Source organism: Dromaius novaehollandiae, chromosome 5, assembly GCF_036370855.1.
Source record: "Dromaius novaehollandiae isolate bDroNov1 chromosome 5, bDroNov1.hap1, whole genome shotgun sequence".
Classification (NCBI taxonomy): domain Eukaryota; kingdom Metazoa; phylum Chordata; class Aves; order Casuariiformes; family Dromaiidae; genus Dromaius; species Dromaius novaehollandiae.
Genome location: NC_088102.1, coordinates 47,717,569 through 47,735,199, shown reverse-complemented (window position 1 = coordinate 47,735,199; position 17,631 = coordinate 47,717,569). Strand labels below are relative to the sequence as shown.

The following is a 17,631-nucleotide window of genomic DNA, read 5'->3' as shown; positions in this document are numbered from 1 at the left end:
CTGACACAGCTTAAGAGCAGGCTTGGTGTTTTTGTTTTGTATTTCCTTGAAGAACGGGCTTTGCGTTTTCGCTTTGTATTTTCATTTTTAATGCGTTTTTGCCATTGGAACGGCCGATTTGAAAAGCAGGGCTCTATGAAGAGAAAGGGGGAAACACGAGAGGGGGAATCACACAATTATAAACGGTTAACGAAGACAGCGGGGGCCATGCCGCCCATCCCCCGCAGCGGGCGGGCTGCCCGCGCCCGCGCCCGCTCCCGCCCCCCGGCGGCGCCACGGGGCTCCCCGCCCCCGGCGACAGGGGCGCAGCCGCCTCGCCCCGCCCCGCCCCGCCGCCGCCAGCCCGCTGGGCCGGGGGGGCGCTGCGCCCAGCCGGCAGCGCCGGCCCGCGGCCGCTCTGGGCTTCCGTCTCGCTGGTGCTGACGGCAGCGGCGGCCCGAGCGGCGGCGGCGGCCCGAGGACGGCAGCGTCGGCGGCGGCCCCGGTTGCAGCGGCGGCTTCGCGCCCCGGCCCTGGCCCCCGCCGCACCATGCCCACCGTGGAGGAGCTCTACCGCAACTACGGCATCCTGGCGGACGCCACCGAGACGGCGGGCCAGGTGCGGCGTGGCTGCGGCCTGCCAGGCCTCGACAGGCCTCGGACTCGAGTAGCGCGGCGGCGCCGCGGGCAGGGCCGGGCCGCGCCGGGCCGGGCCCCCGCGGGGCGCTGGGCAGCCGGCGGCGACTCTTCCTTGGGGGCCGGCTGCGCTGCGCCGTGCGGCGCCGGGGCGGGCTGTGGGGCGAGCGCGGCGCCTTGCGGCCTGCCCCTCGGCCGGCCGGGGTGCCGCTCTCCCTGCGGGCGGGGCGGCGCCGCGTCAGGCAGGAGTGAGGAGCGGGAGCCGCGCGGTGGTTGCGGGGGCAGCGGGAGGTTGGGCCTGGCGGGCTCGGGCCTCGCAGCGGCCGTCGGTAGGTGTCTGGGTCTGGTGTGGCGCGCCTGCGTTTCTAGAGGGATGTTGGCAAGATCCCTTCCTAAGGGCTCATCAGGAGATTGAGCTGTTGGGGAAGGTAAACGCTGTTGTGGCTTGATAACTAGGTAAAAGCGCTTTTTTCCCCCCTTTTTTTCTTTTTTTTTTTCTAAGATACAAGTGCAAGGTAGATTTTTACAATAAAAGGAGTTTTTACCAGTGAAATCCTGGCAAGGTACCATTTGTACCATTTCTTAATTATTGAAAAAAGAGGAGGACTTATTGCATATTACTAATATAAAATATTGTGCTTATTTAAAGCTGAACTTTGAGAATTGCATGATGCTGTCATGTTATCGTGGCTGTCCAAAAAAACAGCACAGATACCTTGTGCGTGTGTGTCATAATTTACATAAGTAGGAAAATTGCTTTACACATACCTACCTAGAAATGGATTTTCAACTAGATACTTCTGTACGAGGTTATTTGGACAGTTCTTTTAGAAAAAGCTTGTTTTATTTCTATTTCAGATCTTCTCATGGTGCTTGTATAAGTATGCCTTCATGAAAGAAAGCACAATTACAGATAGTCCAATGAAAACATCAGCCCAGTGTTAGCCAAAAAAGGCAACTTTTAAGAACTTTTGGCAAATTTTAAGAACTTTTGGTGGAAACATACAGGAAAATAGATGGTGTCAGTGTGCCATTATACAAACGTGCAGTCTGTCATTGTTTTGACAGTTGTGGGTAGCTCCGAAATATAGGAATGGCTGTGTTAGTTAGAAAAATGCCTGTGTAGTTGGGCATGCTGCCCCGATCAATAACAGAGACCTAGGAAGGAGCATACGAACAGAGCAAGGACAAAATGAGGGTTCCAGGTGCGCTCTCCCAGCTTTGCCTCTGTACAGCCTGGGAGCTTCCTGAGGCAGAGAGAATGTCCTTGTAGTTAGTATGGCTTGCTGGATTGTTCCTCAGTGAACTTCTGCGGTGCTTTTTTTTAACTGATTATATTTCTGGCTTCTAAATGCTCTGTGACAAATTCATTACCCTTTGTGAAGAAGCATCTCCTTTGAACTTGCCACTTTATAATCTTATTTGATATCCCTAATATTTGCATTCTGAGAAACCGTGAGTAATTGTTCTTTATTTGTCAGTTTTATGCCATTTACAGTTTTATTATCTCTATAACATCCTTACAAAATGGATCTGTCACTATAAAAAGTTATAATCACTCTGTCTCAGTAAACTTTGAACATGAGGGGAAAAGCAATGGGGACAAGAAGTATTCAGCTTGCAAAAAAGAACGTGTCAGTTGAAGAACGGGAGTAGGGTGTGGTAAGTCTGCCTCCTGAGCGGAATGCAGGTGAGAGCTTAAAGAAATTAGCAGGAAGCAGGCTTAAAATAAAGAGGAAGAAGTACTTTTCTCCATTACACATTGTGAATCTTGTCACAGGATGTTACAGCATATACATCGGTTCAGGAAGTCACTTGGACAAATTAATGAATGATTAGTCAATTGATAGTTATTAAAAATGGTGGTTGGAAGGCTGTCTCTGGCTTAGAACGTTCCTGTGTTACAAATTGTGAGGAGACGTGTGAAAAAGCAGGATTACTCTTTATATGGAATTTTCTACTTTTTTCTTTATCGTGTAATGCTGTCAGATACAGGGTAAAACAAACTTCTAGTTGAAGTGCATCAGACTGTTCTAGCTTAAATGATTATGGGTAGTTAGCGTGCAGGAATGCATGGAACACGAGTTACTCTATTTCAGTTGCTGTATGAACACTTTTTAGATATATATTAGGTTTAAATAATGTGTTCCACAAAAAGTCATTCTTAATGTGCAGTCTGAGAATCAAAACTATAATATTATATGTATTTCTGTGTTAGTTTGTGCTGGCTCATTCCTGCCTGTGCTGTTAAGCTGTGTTGGTGCAACTATAGAACAAACTGAATGGGGGTGTTGATCAGCTGAAAGGCAATCGTTTTGCTTTTGGGGGTTATTTTTCTTCCAGATCAGTTTTCCAGTCCAGTTCAGAATCTGGCCACATAGACGATTACATGGCGTAGGGACTATGTAAGCAACACTGGTACTGAATGTTTAAACACAGCTTACTTTAGAGGGAATTAATACCGAATAGTATTTTGTAAAATCATATCTCTTATCACCGTGGATGTACTTTTTTGTGGAGGGAGGGTGATGATACTTGTGGCTCCGGGAAATTTAGTGCAAGTTGTAAAGCAAAGTGTTCTGTGCTGTTGGTGTTACTGTCCATAGTAGGATATGTGGGGAAAATAAAAGATAAAAGATTATGTTTTTTGCTAGCATCTTTAGAATGCTACCTATTATTTCCCAAACACATAGCTAACCACTGCAAAGACTTGTGTTTATTCTAAAGTTTCAGTCCTGCAGGCACAAAATCAGAAATGCCTGTGTGATTCTAGCTGGAGCAGGTAGAGAAGTTCATATGCTCTCCGTGAAGTGTTTGTTTCTATATTTTACCTGGAGATGAATTTCTTTTCATCCAGGCTCTGTTAACAAATCGCTTAAGAACTCTCATTTACCTCAGTATCAAGTCAACTGCTTGAATAGCTGCCAAAGGTGCTTTACAGCAATGTAGGTTAAAAAGCACTCGTGACCCGTTGCAGTGGCACAGCTGTTGGGATAGGTAACCTCTACTTGAGAGACAGCCAGAAGGCAGACGCTCCTTGAAGACACTGCCTCAGTTCAGTGAAGGTGATCATGCAGCTTTCTGAGTCTGTGCAAAATCTAATTGCAAGGAGTGCATAAGAGCTGTGAGCCTTGTGGCTGACTATTTGAGCTGTAAGCACTTGAACAAATAGAGGAAACAAAATAACAGCATGAACAGTCAATAGGGGCAAATATCGCTAAATTAGTGAAGTTATATTGGCTTAAGAGAAAATTTTACTTCTTGGTATAAAGCTTATATAATATAGTTGACTTAAATAGATGGTAATGCCATGCTTAAGTAAGAGAATAGTGTGTCATTTGTGAACATTTCACCAAATGTAAAATTAGAAAATGGAGAGACTACTCGCTGACTATGTCATCCTCACATGCAAATATTTTTACGGGTGTTTCATTTTATTTGTAACCAGTAATGTATGGGAGAGAGAAATTCCTTATTTGTCTTGGGAATACCCCAAGATTTTTCTGTTTATGTTGTTTATCTTTCCTCTTTTAGCATAAGGATGCTTACCAGGTGATCTTGGATGGTGTGAAGGGAGGTGCCAAGGAGAAGAGACTTGCAGCCCAGTTTATTCCTAAATTCTTCAAGCATTTTCCTGAGTTGGCTGACTCAGCTATCAATGCCCAGTTGGACCTCTGTGAGGATGAAGATGTTTCTGTAAGGATGAGACTGGAACTTTGTAGTAGCAAGTTGATACGTTGATTTATATATTTTTCCCCCTTCTTGTAGGCTATATCTTTTGGGAGGGGAGAGGAGGGTTGGTTTTTGGAAGACATAAAGACTAAAGCGTGTGTAATTATATTCCTGCAGTAGAAAATTCTACTGAGAGATGGTATGGGAAGATAAATCAGTTTTTGTTTGTCTTTTCACTCCCCTCATTGATCAAAAAGAATAGCTCTCTAGCAAGAACCTTAGATACAGTTGCTTTGAATATCTATTACATTTTTCTTTTCAAAGCCCATCATGGGAATTGGTTCTAATAAATCCTGCTGGAAGGCAAGGAAATTTCATTCACACTTGAGAACCATGAGGATTTGATTCTGAATGTGTTGTACCTGTAGAAGTCTTGAGATGCTTCGTGCGGCTTCTTTTGCTTTGAAAGAAGCTGTATCCCTGGTGGTCAGATCTTAATGATTTGCAGAGGTTATTCAAAGAGTTTTGGCAAGGCTGGGAACAAAACCTAGAGTTTATTTCTCCATGTGCACTCTGGTAAAATTATTCTCCCTGTTAGCAAATAGGACTCCGTATAATAAATTCCAGCATTTCTTGTTTGTTATTTGGAATGCTGATGAAGTGAATTATTTTGTGAATGGAGACGCTGTTTGAATTGGCTTTCCTCCAATGCTGCTAGGTCTAAGACAAAAATACTTTCTTCTACGTGAATACATCATAGTAGTCCTATAGCAAATATAATATTTGAGCTGCCATTAATGTCCGACAGTTGAATATGGCCTTCTAAGTATGATACTCATGTTAAAAAAAAGATATGGTCATTTCTTTCTCAAATTTGGGTTATTGTTCTTTGTCTAGTAGCTGAACTGCCTGAGTTTTTTGTAGTTTTTTTTAAAAGTTTTCTTCTCACAATGACAATTTTGACAGATCCGACGCCAAGCAATCAAGGAATTGCCTCAGTTTGCCACTGGAGATAATCTTCCTCGGGTAGCAGACATACTGACCCAGCTTCTACAGTCAGGTAGGTGGTGTTGGTAGTTCAGGCACACCTGAAAATGTATGTGATGGCAGGTCTGTTAGGTGAGAGAGACTGTTGTGTAAAATGTTTTCATTAGTTTGTTACAGAGCAGTCTGTCCCAGTGTCATTCATGTCCTGCTTTAAACTCTTCTTTTTCCCCTTTCATATTTGCTGTACAGGTATGCTACTGCTTGTCTTGGATGGTTGCTAGTTATCCTAATCTAAACTGAAAATCTTTTTTACATATCAGAGAATTTTTCATTTCAACTTCTCTGAAAGCATCTACAGGGGGAAAAAAAAAAACAAAAAACCTCCAATTACAGCCTGCAGCTGATTGCCTTCTGAACAAGAGCTATCAGATTTGTAATCTTGGTGCTCTGGAACTTTAAAAAAATATCTGAAAGCATTTTCCTTGATACAATGCATTTTTTGTTCGAAACATCTAATAAAATTCAGAATGTAATATACTATATATATATAAAAACCTCAGAAGGTTTATAGAGTGCTAAATATTAGATGTTCAAAGTTGTATTATAAATGCATGTTTGAGTCTCGCCAGCTTGCTTCTGAGAAGAGACATGTAATTTTCAGGGGCATACATACTTCTCCATTTAGTTCAGGAGGAAAATAACTTGTTTCCCCCATCTAGAAATACTGTAGATCACTTGAGTTTTAAAATAAATTAACTATTTATTTTACCTTCATTTAGTAAAGGTCAGCTTATTTACTCAACTGCTCCTTAAAATGACTCAACTACTGAGTTACAACTTTCCTTGTATCAAGTTTGCAATATTAAAGCTTTTATGGGGGGAGGGAAGGGGGATGATAGCTTTGGTACCTCCAGCTATTGTAATCATGGCTTTCTACTTCCTTGGTCTAATAGTCGTTAAAAATGCGAGTTGTGCTGTTGCTCATAATTAAATGCCAAGAATAGAATCCTCCTTTTATGATACTGGACTTCTTTCTTTGTTTTTGTGTGCTTATGCTTGTATTTCAAGGATATGCATATAAGATTTTTTCTCTCCACAGATGATTCTGCAGAATTCAATTTGGTGAACAATGCTTTGCTCAGTATATTTAAGATGGATGCTAAAGGTAAAGGACCCATTTTTTCTATAAGTGTCTTTTATTAATATTTCCTAGTCCCTAGTAGGATGAGAACAGGACCTGAATTGATATCATCTTAGTACAGTGCAGAAGTTGGAGATGCTAACTGTTTTGTGTTGCAAACGATACTGAGCTGTTTGATAACTGTGAGTCTGAATTTCTACAGACCAATAAAAGAATGCCGTTTTGTACACCAAGCTACATGGAAGTTGTGTTCTTCTTAAACAAGTTAATATAGCAGTTTTAAAATGTCATGGAGCCTTACTCTATGAAACTTCTCTCTTTTGCATAGGTTTAGCGCCTGAATTTTAGAATAATATGTGTTACCTGATTTATTCTCCATTCAGGGACTTTGGGAGGCTTATTCAGCCAAATTCTTCAAGGAGAAGATATTGTGAGAGAAAGAGCTATCAAGTTCCTCTCTACAAAACTTAAAACCCTGCCTGAGGAGGTGATGACAAAGGAGGTAGAAGAGTTCATATTAACTGAATCTAAGAAGGTGAGTGTAGTATTTCACTCCAAACCTAAGTATTATTAAACCATCCTTTATTACTGGCATCATTTTGGAGGTCTGTGTGTTTAAAAACTCATACAGAATTAAACATTATACAAATTACAATTTTCTAGTTACCATACTCTGCTACAATATAAAGTTTGCGGTATTGTTTGTGAGAATGTTAAAATAACACTAAGTTTTTCTCATTTGTGAGAAATACTTCTACTAGAATGATAGAATCATTCCATTTGGAAAGGGAATTTGGGAGATCACCTAATCCATCCTCCTGCTCAATTGACTTCAGCTCAGATTTGTAAGGACTTTGTCCAATCGGGTTTTGAAAACCTCTGAGGATGGAGATTTCCCAGCCTCTCTGGGCAATGTGTTCCAATGTTTACTTATCCTCAAAGTGAAAATTTTCTTCTTTATTCAGTAGGAATCTCCTCATTTCAGTTTTGTACCATCATCTGTCATTCTCACCCCATGCACTTCAGTAAAGGGCATGGTTCCATATCCCTGGTGACCTGCTGTTAAGTATTGGAAGATTGTGGTTAGGTTCCCCCTCCCCTCCTTAAAGACTTTCTCCTTTAGGCTGAAAAAGCTCAGTTCCCATAGCCTCTCCTCACAGGTTATGTACTCCAGACCCTGATCTTGGTGGCTGGACTGTCTCAAGCTTACCAGCAACTTCCTCATACGGGAGGGAGTGCTCAAAACTAGATGTAGTATTCCAGATGCAGCCTAATAAAGGGGAACAGTTACCTTCCTCGACTTATTGGTTGTGTGCCTGTTGACACAGCCCAGGACACTGTTAGCCTTCATCACCCAAGGCATGCTGCTGGCTCGTGGTAGCCTACTGTCCCCCAGGACTTTCAGGGCCTTTTCAGCAGAGCAGCTCCCCAGCCAGTTAGTAGCCTGTGCTGGTGGGGGGGTGTGTGGGGGGGTGTGTTATCCCATGTGCAGCATTTTGCATTTGTGCTTGTTGAATTTCATGTGATTTCTATGCATCCTCCAAGCTGAGGCAGACGCAAAAAGTGTAAAACAATTGATAATAAATAAATGCTCATTGATCATTTATTCTGCCTGAAACATACAATTTTTTTAGATAAGAAATTTGATTTTAAGATTATTCAAGAAAAATAATGTTTCCTCTATGCTTACCTGGATGGCAGTTATTTTAATCTGGAAGTGTATGGAGCTGCACCACATTTATTTATTTGTACCTTTAAACTTGTGTTTTTAAATACTGGAAGCTAAATTTAAATGTTTAGATAGTTCAGCAGTTTATGTTTTCCTATGAAGCAGGTTTGACTTGGAGGTTTGCAAATTACCACAATGGACATAAAATTTTTGGTGTTTTATTAAGGTCCTGGAAGATGTAACAGGCGAGGAATTTGTTCTATTCATGAAAATACTATCTGGATTAAAAAGCTTACAGACAGTAAGTGGGAGACAACAGTTAGTGGAACTGGTAGCTGAACAAGCTGATCTGGAGCAAACGTTCAATCCATCTGATCCAGACTGTGTGGACAGACTTCTGCAGTGTACTCGACAGGCAGTGCCACTTTTCTCGGTATGTATTTATTTGCTTTGTGTATCACGGGAAGTTAATAGCTGCAGCTTCACTTTGGTGTTCTGAGTGATTATATTAGCATGACTGCACAGCAGTGCTCTCCACCTTTAGCTTTTGTTGTATTAGAACATTGGAGAACATCCATGTAGCCTGTGAATACAAAGAGCTTTTGTGTATTCTCTGTTCTTTGACATTTTATTTCAAATGTAAGAGTAATGACAAAATTCTCAAATTAAGTCCATGTATGTATGTGGCTCAAGTCTTGTGCCAGGCAATTGCAGCACTTAAAGGCCTATTTTCAGCTTTTGGCAGTCTCGGCCAATGTTACAGAGACTGCCTTTGAGTTTAAGCTACCTGGAAGGATCTCTGCATTGTAGAAGTTAAAGTTGAATGAAGCTTTAAGATGCAGCTGTGTGACAGGCACTTGTAAGGGAGGCAGAGTGAGGTGGGAAAAACACTTAACTCATTCAAACTCAATGAGTAGCCTGAATAATGTGTGGGTGTTTTGCAGAAAAACGTTCATTCCACAAAATTTGTTACTTACTTCTGTGAGCATGTGCTGCCGAACCTCAGTTCTTTGACTACACCAGTGGAGGGTCTTGATATCCAGTTAGAGGTAAGCCAAAGCTCTAATGTCTTATAAATCTTAAAAATATATGTCTTAGACAGCTGTTTTAAAAAATGAATTCTTCGTTCTTCAGTAGTTTCTAGTTCTTGAATTGAAGGCAAACTAGCTACACCTAGAAAAAATTTTTACTGTATTGAGAGATAACTGAATGTTGCCTTTTAAAGCATGTGTCATTTGTTCTGGGCTTTTGAGGCAAGGATAGAATAACTAGATCAGTGTAGTCATTTGTATAGTGCTGTTAATTATTTTTAAGCACATAGCATTTACTGAAATGATTATTGCATGGCTTGTGCTAATTTAGTCTCCTAAGGGAGTGGTTTAATATCTGTGTAATTTTGCTTACATTAATCAGTGCTGCAGCTTCAGTTAGATCTTTGTGAATCTCAGTTTGAAGATGAGCTGTACTGCAAGAATGGAAGACAAGGTTTTTGCTTAGTCGTTGACTAATGATGCCTGTTGGGGTAGGCACAGAAATACATGTTTCTGTTTGAGGACCTAAAGAACAGACCAGGCATACTCCTCCTCGTATTTCTTCCTGATGTTCTGGGTCTTTTTAATTGCAATAGTTGACCTCTACTGACCAAATCATGATGATGTGATAATCTCTTCTTGATTTGAAAGTTAAGGCTTTTTGTACTTCTCAGATAACACACAAAAACCCAGCTATCCTTATGTGTAGGTTTTGAAGCTTCTTGCTGAAATGAGTTCATTTTGTGGTGATATGGAAAAGCTTGAATCAAACTTGAAGAAACTGTTTGATAAATTACTGGTAAGACTAATTCATTTTTTACTGATATAAAACACTAAAAAGAAAAGCCTTTCATCAAAATAAGTGATTTTTTAGCCATTAATCTACTTCTCCAGAAGAGGGTCCTTCATCCTTTCTTTTTCTAAATCTAGTAGCTATTTCAGAAGTAGCTCTATCCATGACATAAAGACAAACATTATTTTGCAATTCAGAGCCCTTCTTGATATAGAGAGATGTTGGCTGCACAATGTTTTTAATGCAGTAAACTCAAATGGCTTTGTTCTTTTTAAGTTTTATAGTCATGAGTGACTCCTGTTGAATAATATCCAAGGCTGCATCTGTGTTGAGAAGTTCAAACAAATTCATCGCTGATTCAGCAGCACTGATACAGTGCATTGTTGTTCTCCGTGGTAGTTGTGCTACTGTACTATCTCCTCTCATTGAAAGGTGTCAGGTAATTTAAGTGTAGGCAAACCATCTGTACCAGGGCTCTGTGCAGCAGCTCATCACTTTAGTATAGGAATGGGGAATACTTTTAAGTCAGCAGCATAAATAAAGCCTCCAGCACAAAGGCTGTAAGAGAACTGCCATGCTATGTGAAAGTGTCTCAAATAGCTGTTTTCGCATTTTCTTCGTTAGGAGTACATGCCACTTCCTCCAGAGGAAGCGGAGAATGGGGAGAATGCTGGCAATGAAGAACCCAAGTTGCAATTCAGTTATGTGGAGTGTTTGTTGTATAGCTTCCATCAGCTGGGGCGTAAGCTTCCAGACTTCCTCACAGCCAAGCTGAATGCGGAGAAATTGAAAGATTTTAAAATCAGGTAATCATCTAGGTGCAGATGTTGGAGCTGTGTTGGAAAGGCCAGTGTGAAAGAATTACTATTATTAGGATGGTGGACAAACGCAAGTCAGATTTGTGGAAGAATTATTTTAAGCATTTTTCTTAAAGGAAAAAAAAACAGATTACAAATTCTTTTTGCTTATGCTTTTATTTTATAGAAATGTGTAAAGTGAATTAAGCACTTGCTTTTAAACTTTTTAGGCTACAGTATTTTGCTCGAGGATTGCAGGTATACATTCGACAGCTTCGTCTAGCACTCCAAGGAAAAACCGGAGAAGCCTTGAAAACGGAGGAGGTAAGTATTTTTTAGGAATTCTGATTTTTCTAACTGAGCCTACTGAAATAACTGTCAAAGCACATAGTAGTGGTGTGCCATCTATTTTAAGAGTGCAAATAGATTAAGGGAAAAATAATCCTAACAGCTATTGCCATTTTTCCTTTAAACACATTTAAATTGTTTGTATGTTTTAGATGATTGGTATGAACTCAGCTGACAGCTAGTACTTCAGAGGATAAAAAAGTTACTGTTAGGCGGATGTGGAAAATGACAGTAGCGTTAGTTGGCAGTTTACACTTGTGCGGCAGTCTTACTTCATAAAGACTTGGTCGTATTTCCCTGCAAATGGGTTTGTGGCTAAGTATTAACATTTGATTGTCATTAGTACAAAACTACTAAACTTTGTGTTGGTGGGTGCTATCAGATCTGAAATAAAAGATTACACTTCAGGTTATTATTCAAGAAGCTGGGAAAAGTTGGTAGGTTTTCGGGACTGTGATAAAAGATTAATACCTCATTGGTAGGCTTAATTGGGGTACGGCAAATTGGCCAGGTTCAAGATCATCAAGAATGCTATAAATAATACAGAAGTTCTATTAAAGCTACAGTTGGGAAGCTGATTGAGTACCTGGCTCGATTATTGCTTATCCTCTGTGGTCAGTACATTCCAGAGCGTTACTCCTACATTATTTTAAAATAATACATAAAGATCTAACTACAGTCTGACAACAGAAGAATGCACTTGTTATTCCTGATTTCATAGGACAGTCTTTCAGATCTCTAAGTAGGAAAGTTGTAGTATCAGCTGCAGATTTCCGAACCTGTGTTGAACTGAAAGTGAAACAGACTCCAAGTGTTAGTCTCCTGTACAAGACGCTGTAATGTTGCCAGACTGTGCCATGTGTGTTAAAACTACAAAATAATAAATTCACCTACAGAAGATTTTCTTTGGGCTGCAAATACTGTGTTTGTGCTCATTTTATCTATTGGCTGTCAGTTGTTTTACAGACTTGAGTGGCTGTCAAGCTGTACATGCTGTGGACACATCACTACTAATGTCATTCTCCATGTGCCACTTCTGGAGGAGGGAACAGGGAAAATTCTTAATGTGTAACCACATCGTACCTGATGCTGGGTCTTGCAATCTAAGAGGGTCTTTTAGTTTCTGGTAGTTTTGTTAAGCTGCTGTGTGTGTGCCCCTCTATTTGGCTTAACTGTGCTCTGCATTATGTTACGAAAAAGAAACTTTAGGTGGGAAGTACATGGGAATGTTACAATCAGCTGGTTGTTTCAGTATGTGTAAAACTGCTAAAAGCCTAAAAGTTATAATGAAATCTCAGCAGTGCTGCACACCTTTCACTGTTGCCACAGCAATTTACAAGGAAGAGCAGTCAGCTTAATATTGTGACTTCATCAAATGCAGTTGATGTAATTTTAGGCTGCTAGAGTGGCTGGCATTCAGTGATGTTTCTTCTCTTTTACAGAACAAGATTAAAGTGGTTGCCTTGAAAATAACCAATAACATTAATGTTTTAATCAAGGTAAGTCTTAACACTGTGAAGGAGTGTAAATCCACACAATAGGGTAACTTGTGGAGAAAACAGGAATGAAGAGATGTGAACCAAAATGTATTGTATTCTTCAGTTAGTCATTGTCAGTCAGTTCAGGGTTGCTGCCTGCTTTACTGTTTCTGAAGAGACATGGATCTGCTGTTCATGCAAGTTGTTGATTGCTGCCTTAGCTGCTGCTGCTTGGGTGGCGGTGTTGAGGCCCTTTCCAGCAGCATTTTAATTTCCAAGTAAAGTATATGGACTAAGTTATCTGCTGCCTTCTTCTCCCTCTGCCATGGGGTTTAAAAAGTATGGAGTTTAAAACTGTTGAAAGATAACTGGGTAGGGAGCTAAAATTTTGAAGTGTAATTGACACGGATTTAGTTGTAGAATGAACTGTCCAATTTTGTCTCTGTAGGATCTCTTCCACATTCCTCCTTCCTATAAAAGTACAGTTACGCTGTCCTGGAAACCGGTACAGAAGGCAGATGCAGGGTAAGAGTTTTCCATTAAAAAAAAAAAACTGTGTCTTTAAACATTTGGTCTTTGCAAAATTAGGATCCCAAACTGTGTGTATACAGAATATACGCAGTACACAAATTTCACAAGCAAAGATAACATCTATCCTGAAAGGAGTTAAGGCTGTGGAGTCATAATCTTAGTCTTGCTTTGGGGATACAATAGATTGAATCAACTGGAGACTAACTTATTTCCTCTTTTGAAGTATCATTCAGGGTATCTTTATTAGCTGCTGCTAGGTTCTAACTGTTCATCTTCGAGGCTGAACTGCTGTTCCTGTACTCGTCACTGTAGGGGTGAAATGATCTCTCTTTGTTTTCTCCTGTCAGTCAAAAAAGAACAAGTGAAGATACAACCTCAAGTTCACCCCCGAAGAAAGCTCCAGCAGGACCAAAAAGGGATGCCAGGCAAATATACAACCCTCCCAGTGGAAAATACAGTAGCAACCTGGGTAGTTTTTCTTACGGTAGGTAAGGCTGCTTGGAATAGTTTTGTCCAGTGACAAATAAGCCTTTGGAAAAAAGCAAATTAAGCAATCTTTTTGTCAGATTCTCCAAAGATCAAACTGTACTGTCATAATTTTTGCATGTAATGGTCTCTTTATAGTTACTGATCTATTACCATGTTTTGAGTAAGCGTGCCAGCCTACAAACTGTAGGTCATTTGCAATTTAGTTTTAGCAGTATCTTGGGAACACTGGTGCGTTCCCATGCTATGTTTGAAAGAACTGACCCCTCAAATTTCTCATGGGACAGACCAGTTTCTTCAAGTGGCAGAGGTAGGCCACCTCCTGCCATATGACTGGTCCTGTTGTGAATTCCTATTACAGTTAGTGCTCATGTGCAGATCTATTCCAGAACTTCTAGAAACTGCCAGATTTACTGTGCATGCAACAGTTTTGTCCTTACATGCTCCCAGCTGGACTGATTCTGCCTCTCTCAGCAAGTCCTGTTTCTGGGCAAAATGCGAAAGCAGTTGCAGGCTAGATGAATAGGCCCAACAATGACAGCAGCTTATTCTCGTTATCTTCCCTGTAGGTTCATTAGTCCTACCTCTGTCAAGTAAGTGGCCTGCTCTGATAAATTACTGCCCATATGCATAGGTAGAAAGCCTCTGATATAAAGCACTGTCTTACATATGAATAAAAGAAAAGGTCTTCTGTGAATTTCTTATTGCAGACTTCAGATGATACAGCTATGTTGTTTAAGATAAGCTTGTGGCTCTATAATTCTAAAAATTAGAAAGTTCTCAACTAGAAAAGCCTTACTGCTTGCTACTGTTCCTTGTTAGTGAGGGGTATTGTGTACTGATCAACTCTTGATTTCTGTACTTTTTAAAATATGTACAAGGCTTTCTTTGTAGATTAATGTAACCTGTATTTTAAAAATATGTGAAGAGAAAGCATAGAAGAGGAATGAGACAGTTTGATGTATTTTCAAACAAATCTAAAGAAACTTCTAGCAAAGTATTTCTTGTTTCTTCCACCGTGATCAGACTTGTTCTTAATGGAAGGAAATGAAAAACTTCTACAGTATACAAATACTTTGTGTGGTGTCCAGCTATGTGTAGGATCCTTAATTTGGATACAGTAAAATACTAGTCCAGAAAAAAATCCTTAAGTATGCTGGGGATAACTTAATGGTGAGGATAGTAAAGGACAGATAGACTGACGAAGTGGTTTTCCATCACTTTAAAATTCATCTGGAGCAATTTAGACAAGCATGTCAAGACTGAGGTAAATATGGTCTATTGTGTTGTCAGACAAAAGGATGAACTAGATAGCCCAACAAAGTCCTTTCCAGCCCAATTTTCAATTCTGTCATAATGCAGTAGCCCTGATACGGTTTTAAAATAATGAGATTGTCGTGTATGATAGCGTTAGTACTCAGGAAGGCTAAGTTTAGTTTAGAGACACTAACTTTCCTGATCTACAGTCAGTGGGGCGTATTTTTCATTAAAGTGTTAAGTCAGAGATCTCTCATGATAAGTAAGCAATCAGCCTCAGAGACTTAAGTCAGCCTTCAATACCTCCACTTACTGTAATTTAGTTTTAATCTGTATGCAACCTAACGTGTATATGAAAGAAATGTTTTGGCTTTTATTTTCAGAGCAAAGAGGTGGTTTCCGAGGTGGACGAGGAAGAGGCTGGGGAGGACGTGGCAATCGTAGCAGAGGAAGAATCTACTGAATAGACCATTACATCTTCCGTGGCCCTGATGGGCTAAAGTGAAAGTACTACTCAGCAAAAGATTGCCTGGAGTATTGTTCCCTTCAAGGACTGCCTTCCACTAAGACTGACTTAAATGTTCTTTATACCTTTGTATGTATGATCTACTTTTCTAACGGACTACAACTTGTCCATAGTGAAACTACAACTGTATTTTTGGATGCTTACGGTCAGCAGTTTTGGGTTCTTATTTTTGAAGTGTCTTCAGGAGTTATTCGAAATTGGAAAACAGCATAGATGTTTTATCAAAAGCTGCATCTTGACAGTTTGTATATTAACCTAAAAATCAGCTACTGCATAACTGAAACTATGTAATTGAGTTTATGTATTAAATGATGGACAGGAAAGGCATGATTACAGAGATACATGTCAGATAAGCTTAGCAGCTGAAGTAATCCTTTCCTCATCTGTAACCATATTTTGCAATATGTGGAGAAGAGTATCATTGTTAAATTAGCTTTTATTTACTTTTTTTTTTAATAGAATTGACTGAGACAAATGCTGGATTTCTAAAGTTTGCAACATGGGTGGAAATTTTTTTTGCTTGTAGCATGTAGCAGTCCTTTTACTTAAGAGATGTGGAGAATGTGGTGTTTTTTGTTTTGCACATCTTACTCTTCTCCGTGCATTGTAATGCAAAAGTGATGTTTTGCAAATGAATTTTTAATGTTTAATATGAATATGTGCATATACTTATGCCGTGAAATTTCAGTAAATGAACAGGAAAAACAATAAATGACTAGAATTATTCCAGGAATGGGAAAAGACTGATGCAGTGATTAAGCTTCAGAAGCCGGAGCTGGATCATAACAGTACCTGGCTCTTTCCTGTGTATTGCAGATTTCTGGGTTTGTTGGCACTAGAGGCTTTTTTTTTTTTAACCAATACAATTGCATTTAAAAAATATATAAATAAAATTGTATTTTGGGTAACATTGAAAAAATCCAGCTATGTAGTTTAATTCAGGTGAAAAATTAACAATTCCATGCTATTTTTTTTCATAGCAACTTGGGATTCTTATTTACTGGTGTACACCCAGAAAATACAATGTAAGAGCACAGTGCTTTGCCTTTTTTTTTTTTTTTAATATGTATTCTCACCACTTAAAATTTTTACTTCTCAGGTCATTGAACATTGTAAAAAGTTAGCTGATAGAAGTGGGGGCAGAGGAAAAGAATTTTAATAAGTGTTCCAGGGTGCATTGATGTAAAATAGCTTAGGCTTTAGAGGATTGAAGATTTTTCATATCCTTCTTTTTTTCTCCAGCCATTTGATATCCACACACGAAGACAAATGCCTGAAAGTGATGTTTCCCCAACTAGTTTCATTGTATTTGTGAAGAATAGCTTGTGCCTCTGACTCTGGTGTCTTCATTAACACTCTGATATCTACCATCAGAAGGACAGAATACCAAAATGATGTCAAAGTTAGAGAAGTTGTTGACTCTAATTTAGAACTCAATTTTTGCTGAACTCTGGAGCAATAGGCAGCAGCAAACTTTGGACATTCCAGGGCATTTGAGCTGACTTTGTATTTCTGATTACAGGCCAGCTGCTATACTCAGATCTGTCACTGAAACCAACAAACTTGAAAAAGAGCTTTCAAGTACAAATTGACGTGATCAAAATGTCACTCTGAAAATAGGCACTAGATGGGTAATAAACTTCCATTGGAAAAACTGGCATTTTGCACTTGTGGCTATAATTTGTGTTTTGAGAGAAATTTAAAATTGAATCTCAAAGCCGAAATGTAGCTATATTTAGATTAATAACTAGGTACTAGCAGCTTTTCTCACTGAATTTTGAGTAAGTTTGCTTTACAAGACTCCTGTTTTTCAGAAGTGATGTGCAAAGTACTTGTGGCTTCAGAAGTAGTTAGGTTTTTTTTCCCCCACTTCTTTCAAACTTAATGCAGTGAGTTCTTGTGGAGACACCTGTTTACCATCTTGTTGAATTGTAAATGTTCCCTTACGCTTTTGGAATAAATTCATTTTGTAATTTTGTTTGGCTCATTGTTTCACAGTTACTCTACAACATTTTGTGATGTCAGTAAAAGGGTACTGTGGTACCTTTTCTTTGAGTGACTCACTGCTTAGATTGCTTTAGATGTATTACAAGTTGTTTGCTGCTAAGAAACAGTCATTATACAGACTGGATTAGCTGTTTCAACTCTTAGATAATTCAACTTTTAAATACAAAATTTTGGGTAGAAATATAAGTATCAGCAGAAAACGTGTGAAATAGATCTGTATTATTTTAATGGGGAACATATCACGTGAAAAGCAGTGGCTTACCATGTTACCTAACCTCCTAGATGTAGACTAT

General features: G+C 39.7%; 1 protein-coding gene across 1 annotated transcript; it reads left to right on the top strand.

Moving 5' to 3' along the window:
* The first annotated feature begins 331 nt into the window (after positions 1-331).
* On the top strand, positions 332-17,308 carry API5 (apoptosis inhibitor 5). Its single transcript, XM_026093227.2, has 14 exons — positions 332-598; positions 4,150-4,311; positions 5,254-5,347; positions 6,374-6,439; positions 6,799-6,950; positions 8,311-8,517; positions 9,029-9,133; positions 9,825-9,914; positions 10,533-10,714; positions 10,936-11,029; positions 12,496-12,552; positions 12,980-13,056; positions 13,410-13,546; positions 15,189-17,308. The coding sequence occupies exons 1-14, from the start codon at positions 530-532 to the stop codon at positions 15,266-15,268; spliced, it is 1,572 nt and encodes a 523-aa protein (XP_025949012.1). The 5' UTR covers positions 332-529; the 3' UTR covers positions 15,269-17,308.
* The last annotated feature ends 323 nt before the right edge of the window (positions 17,309-17,631 follow it).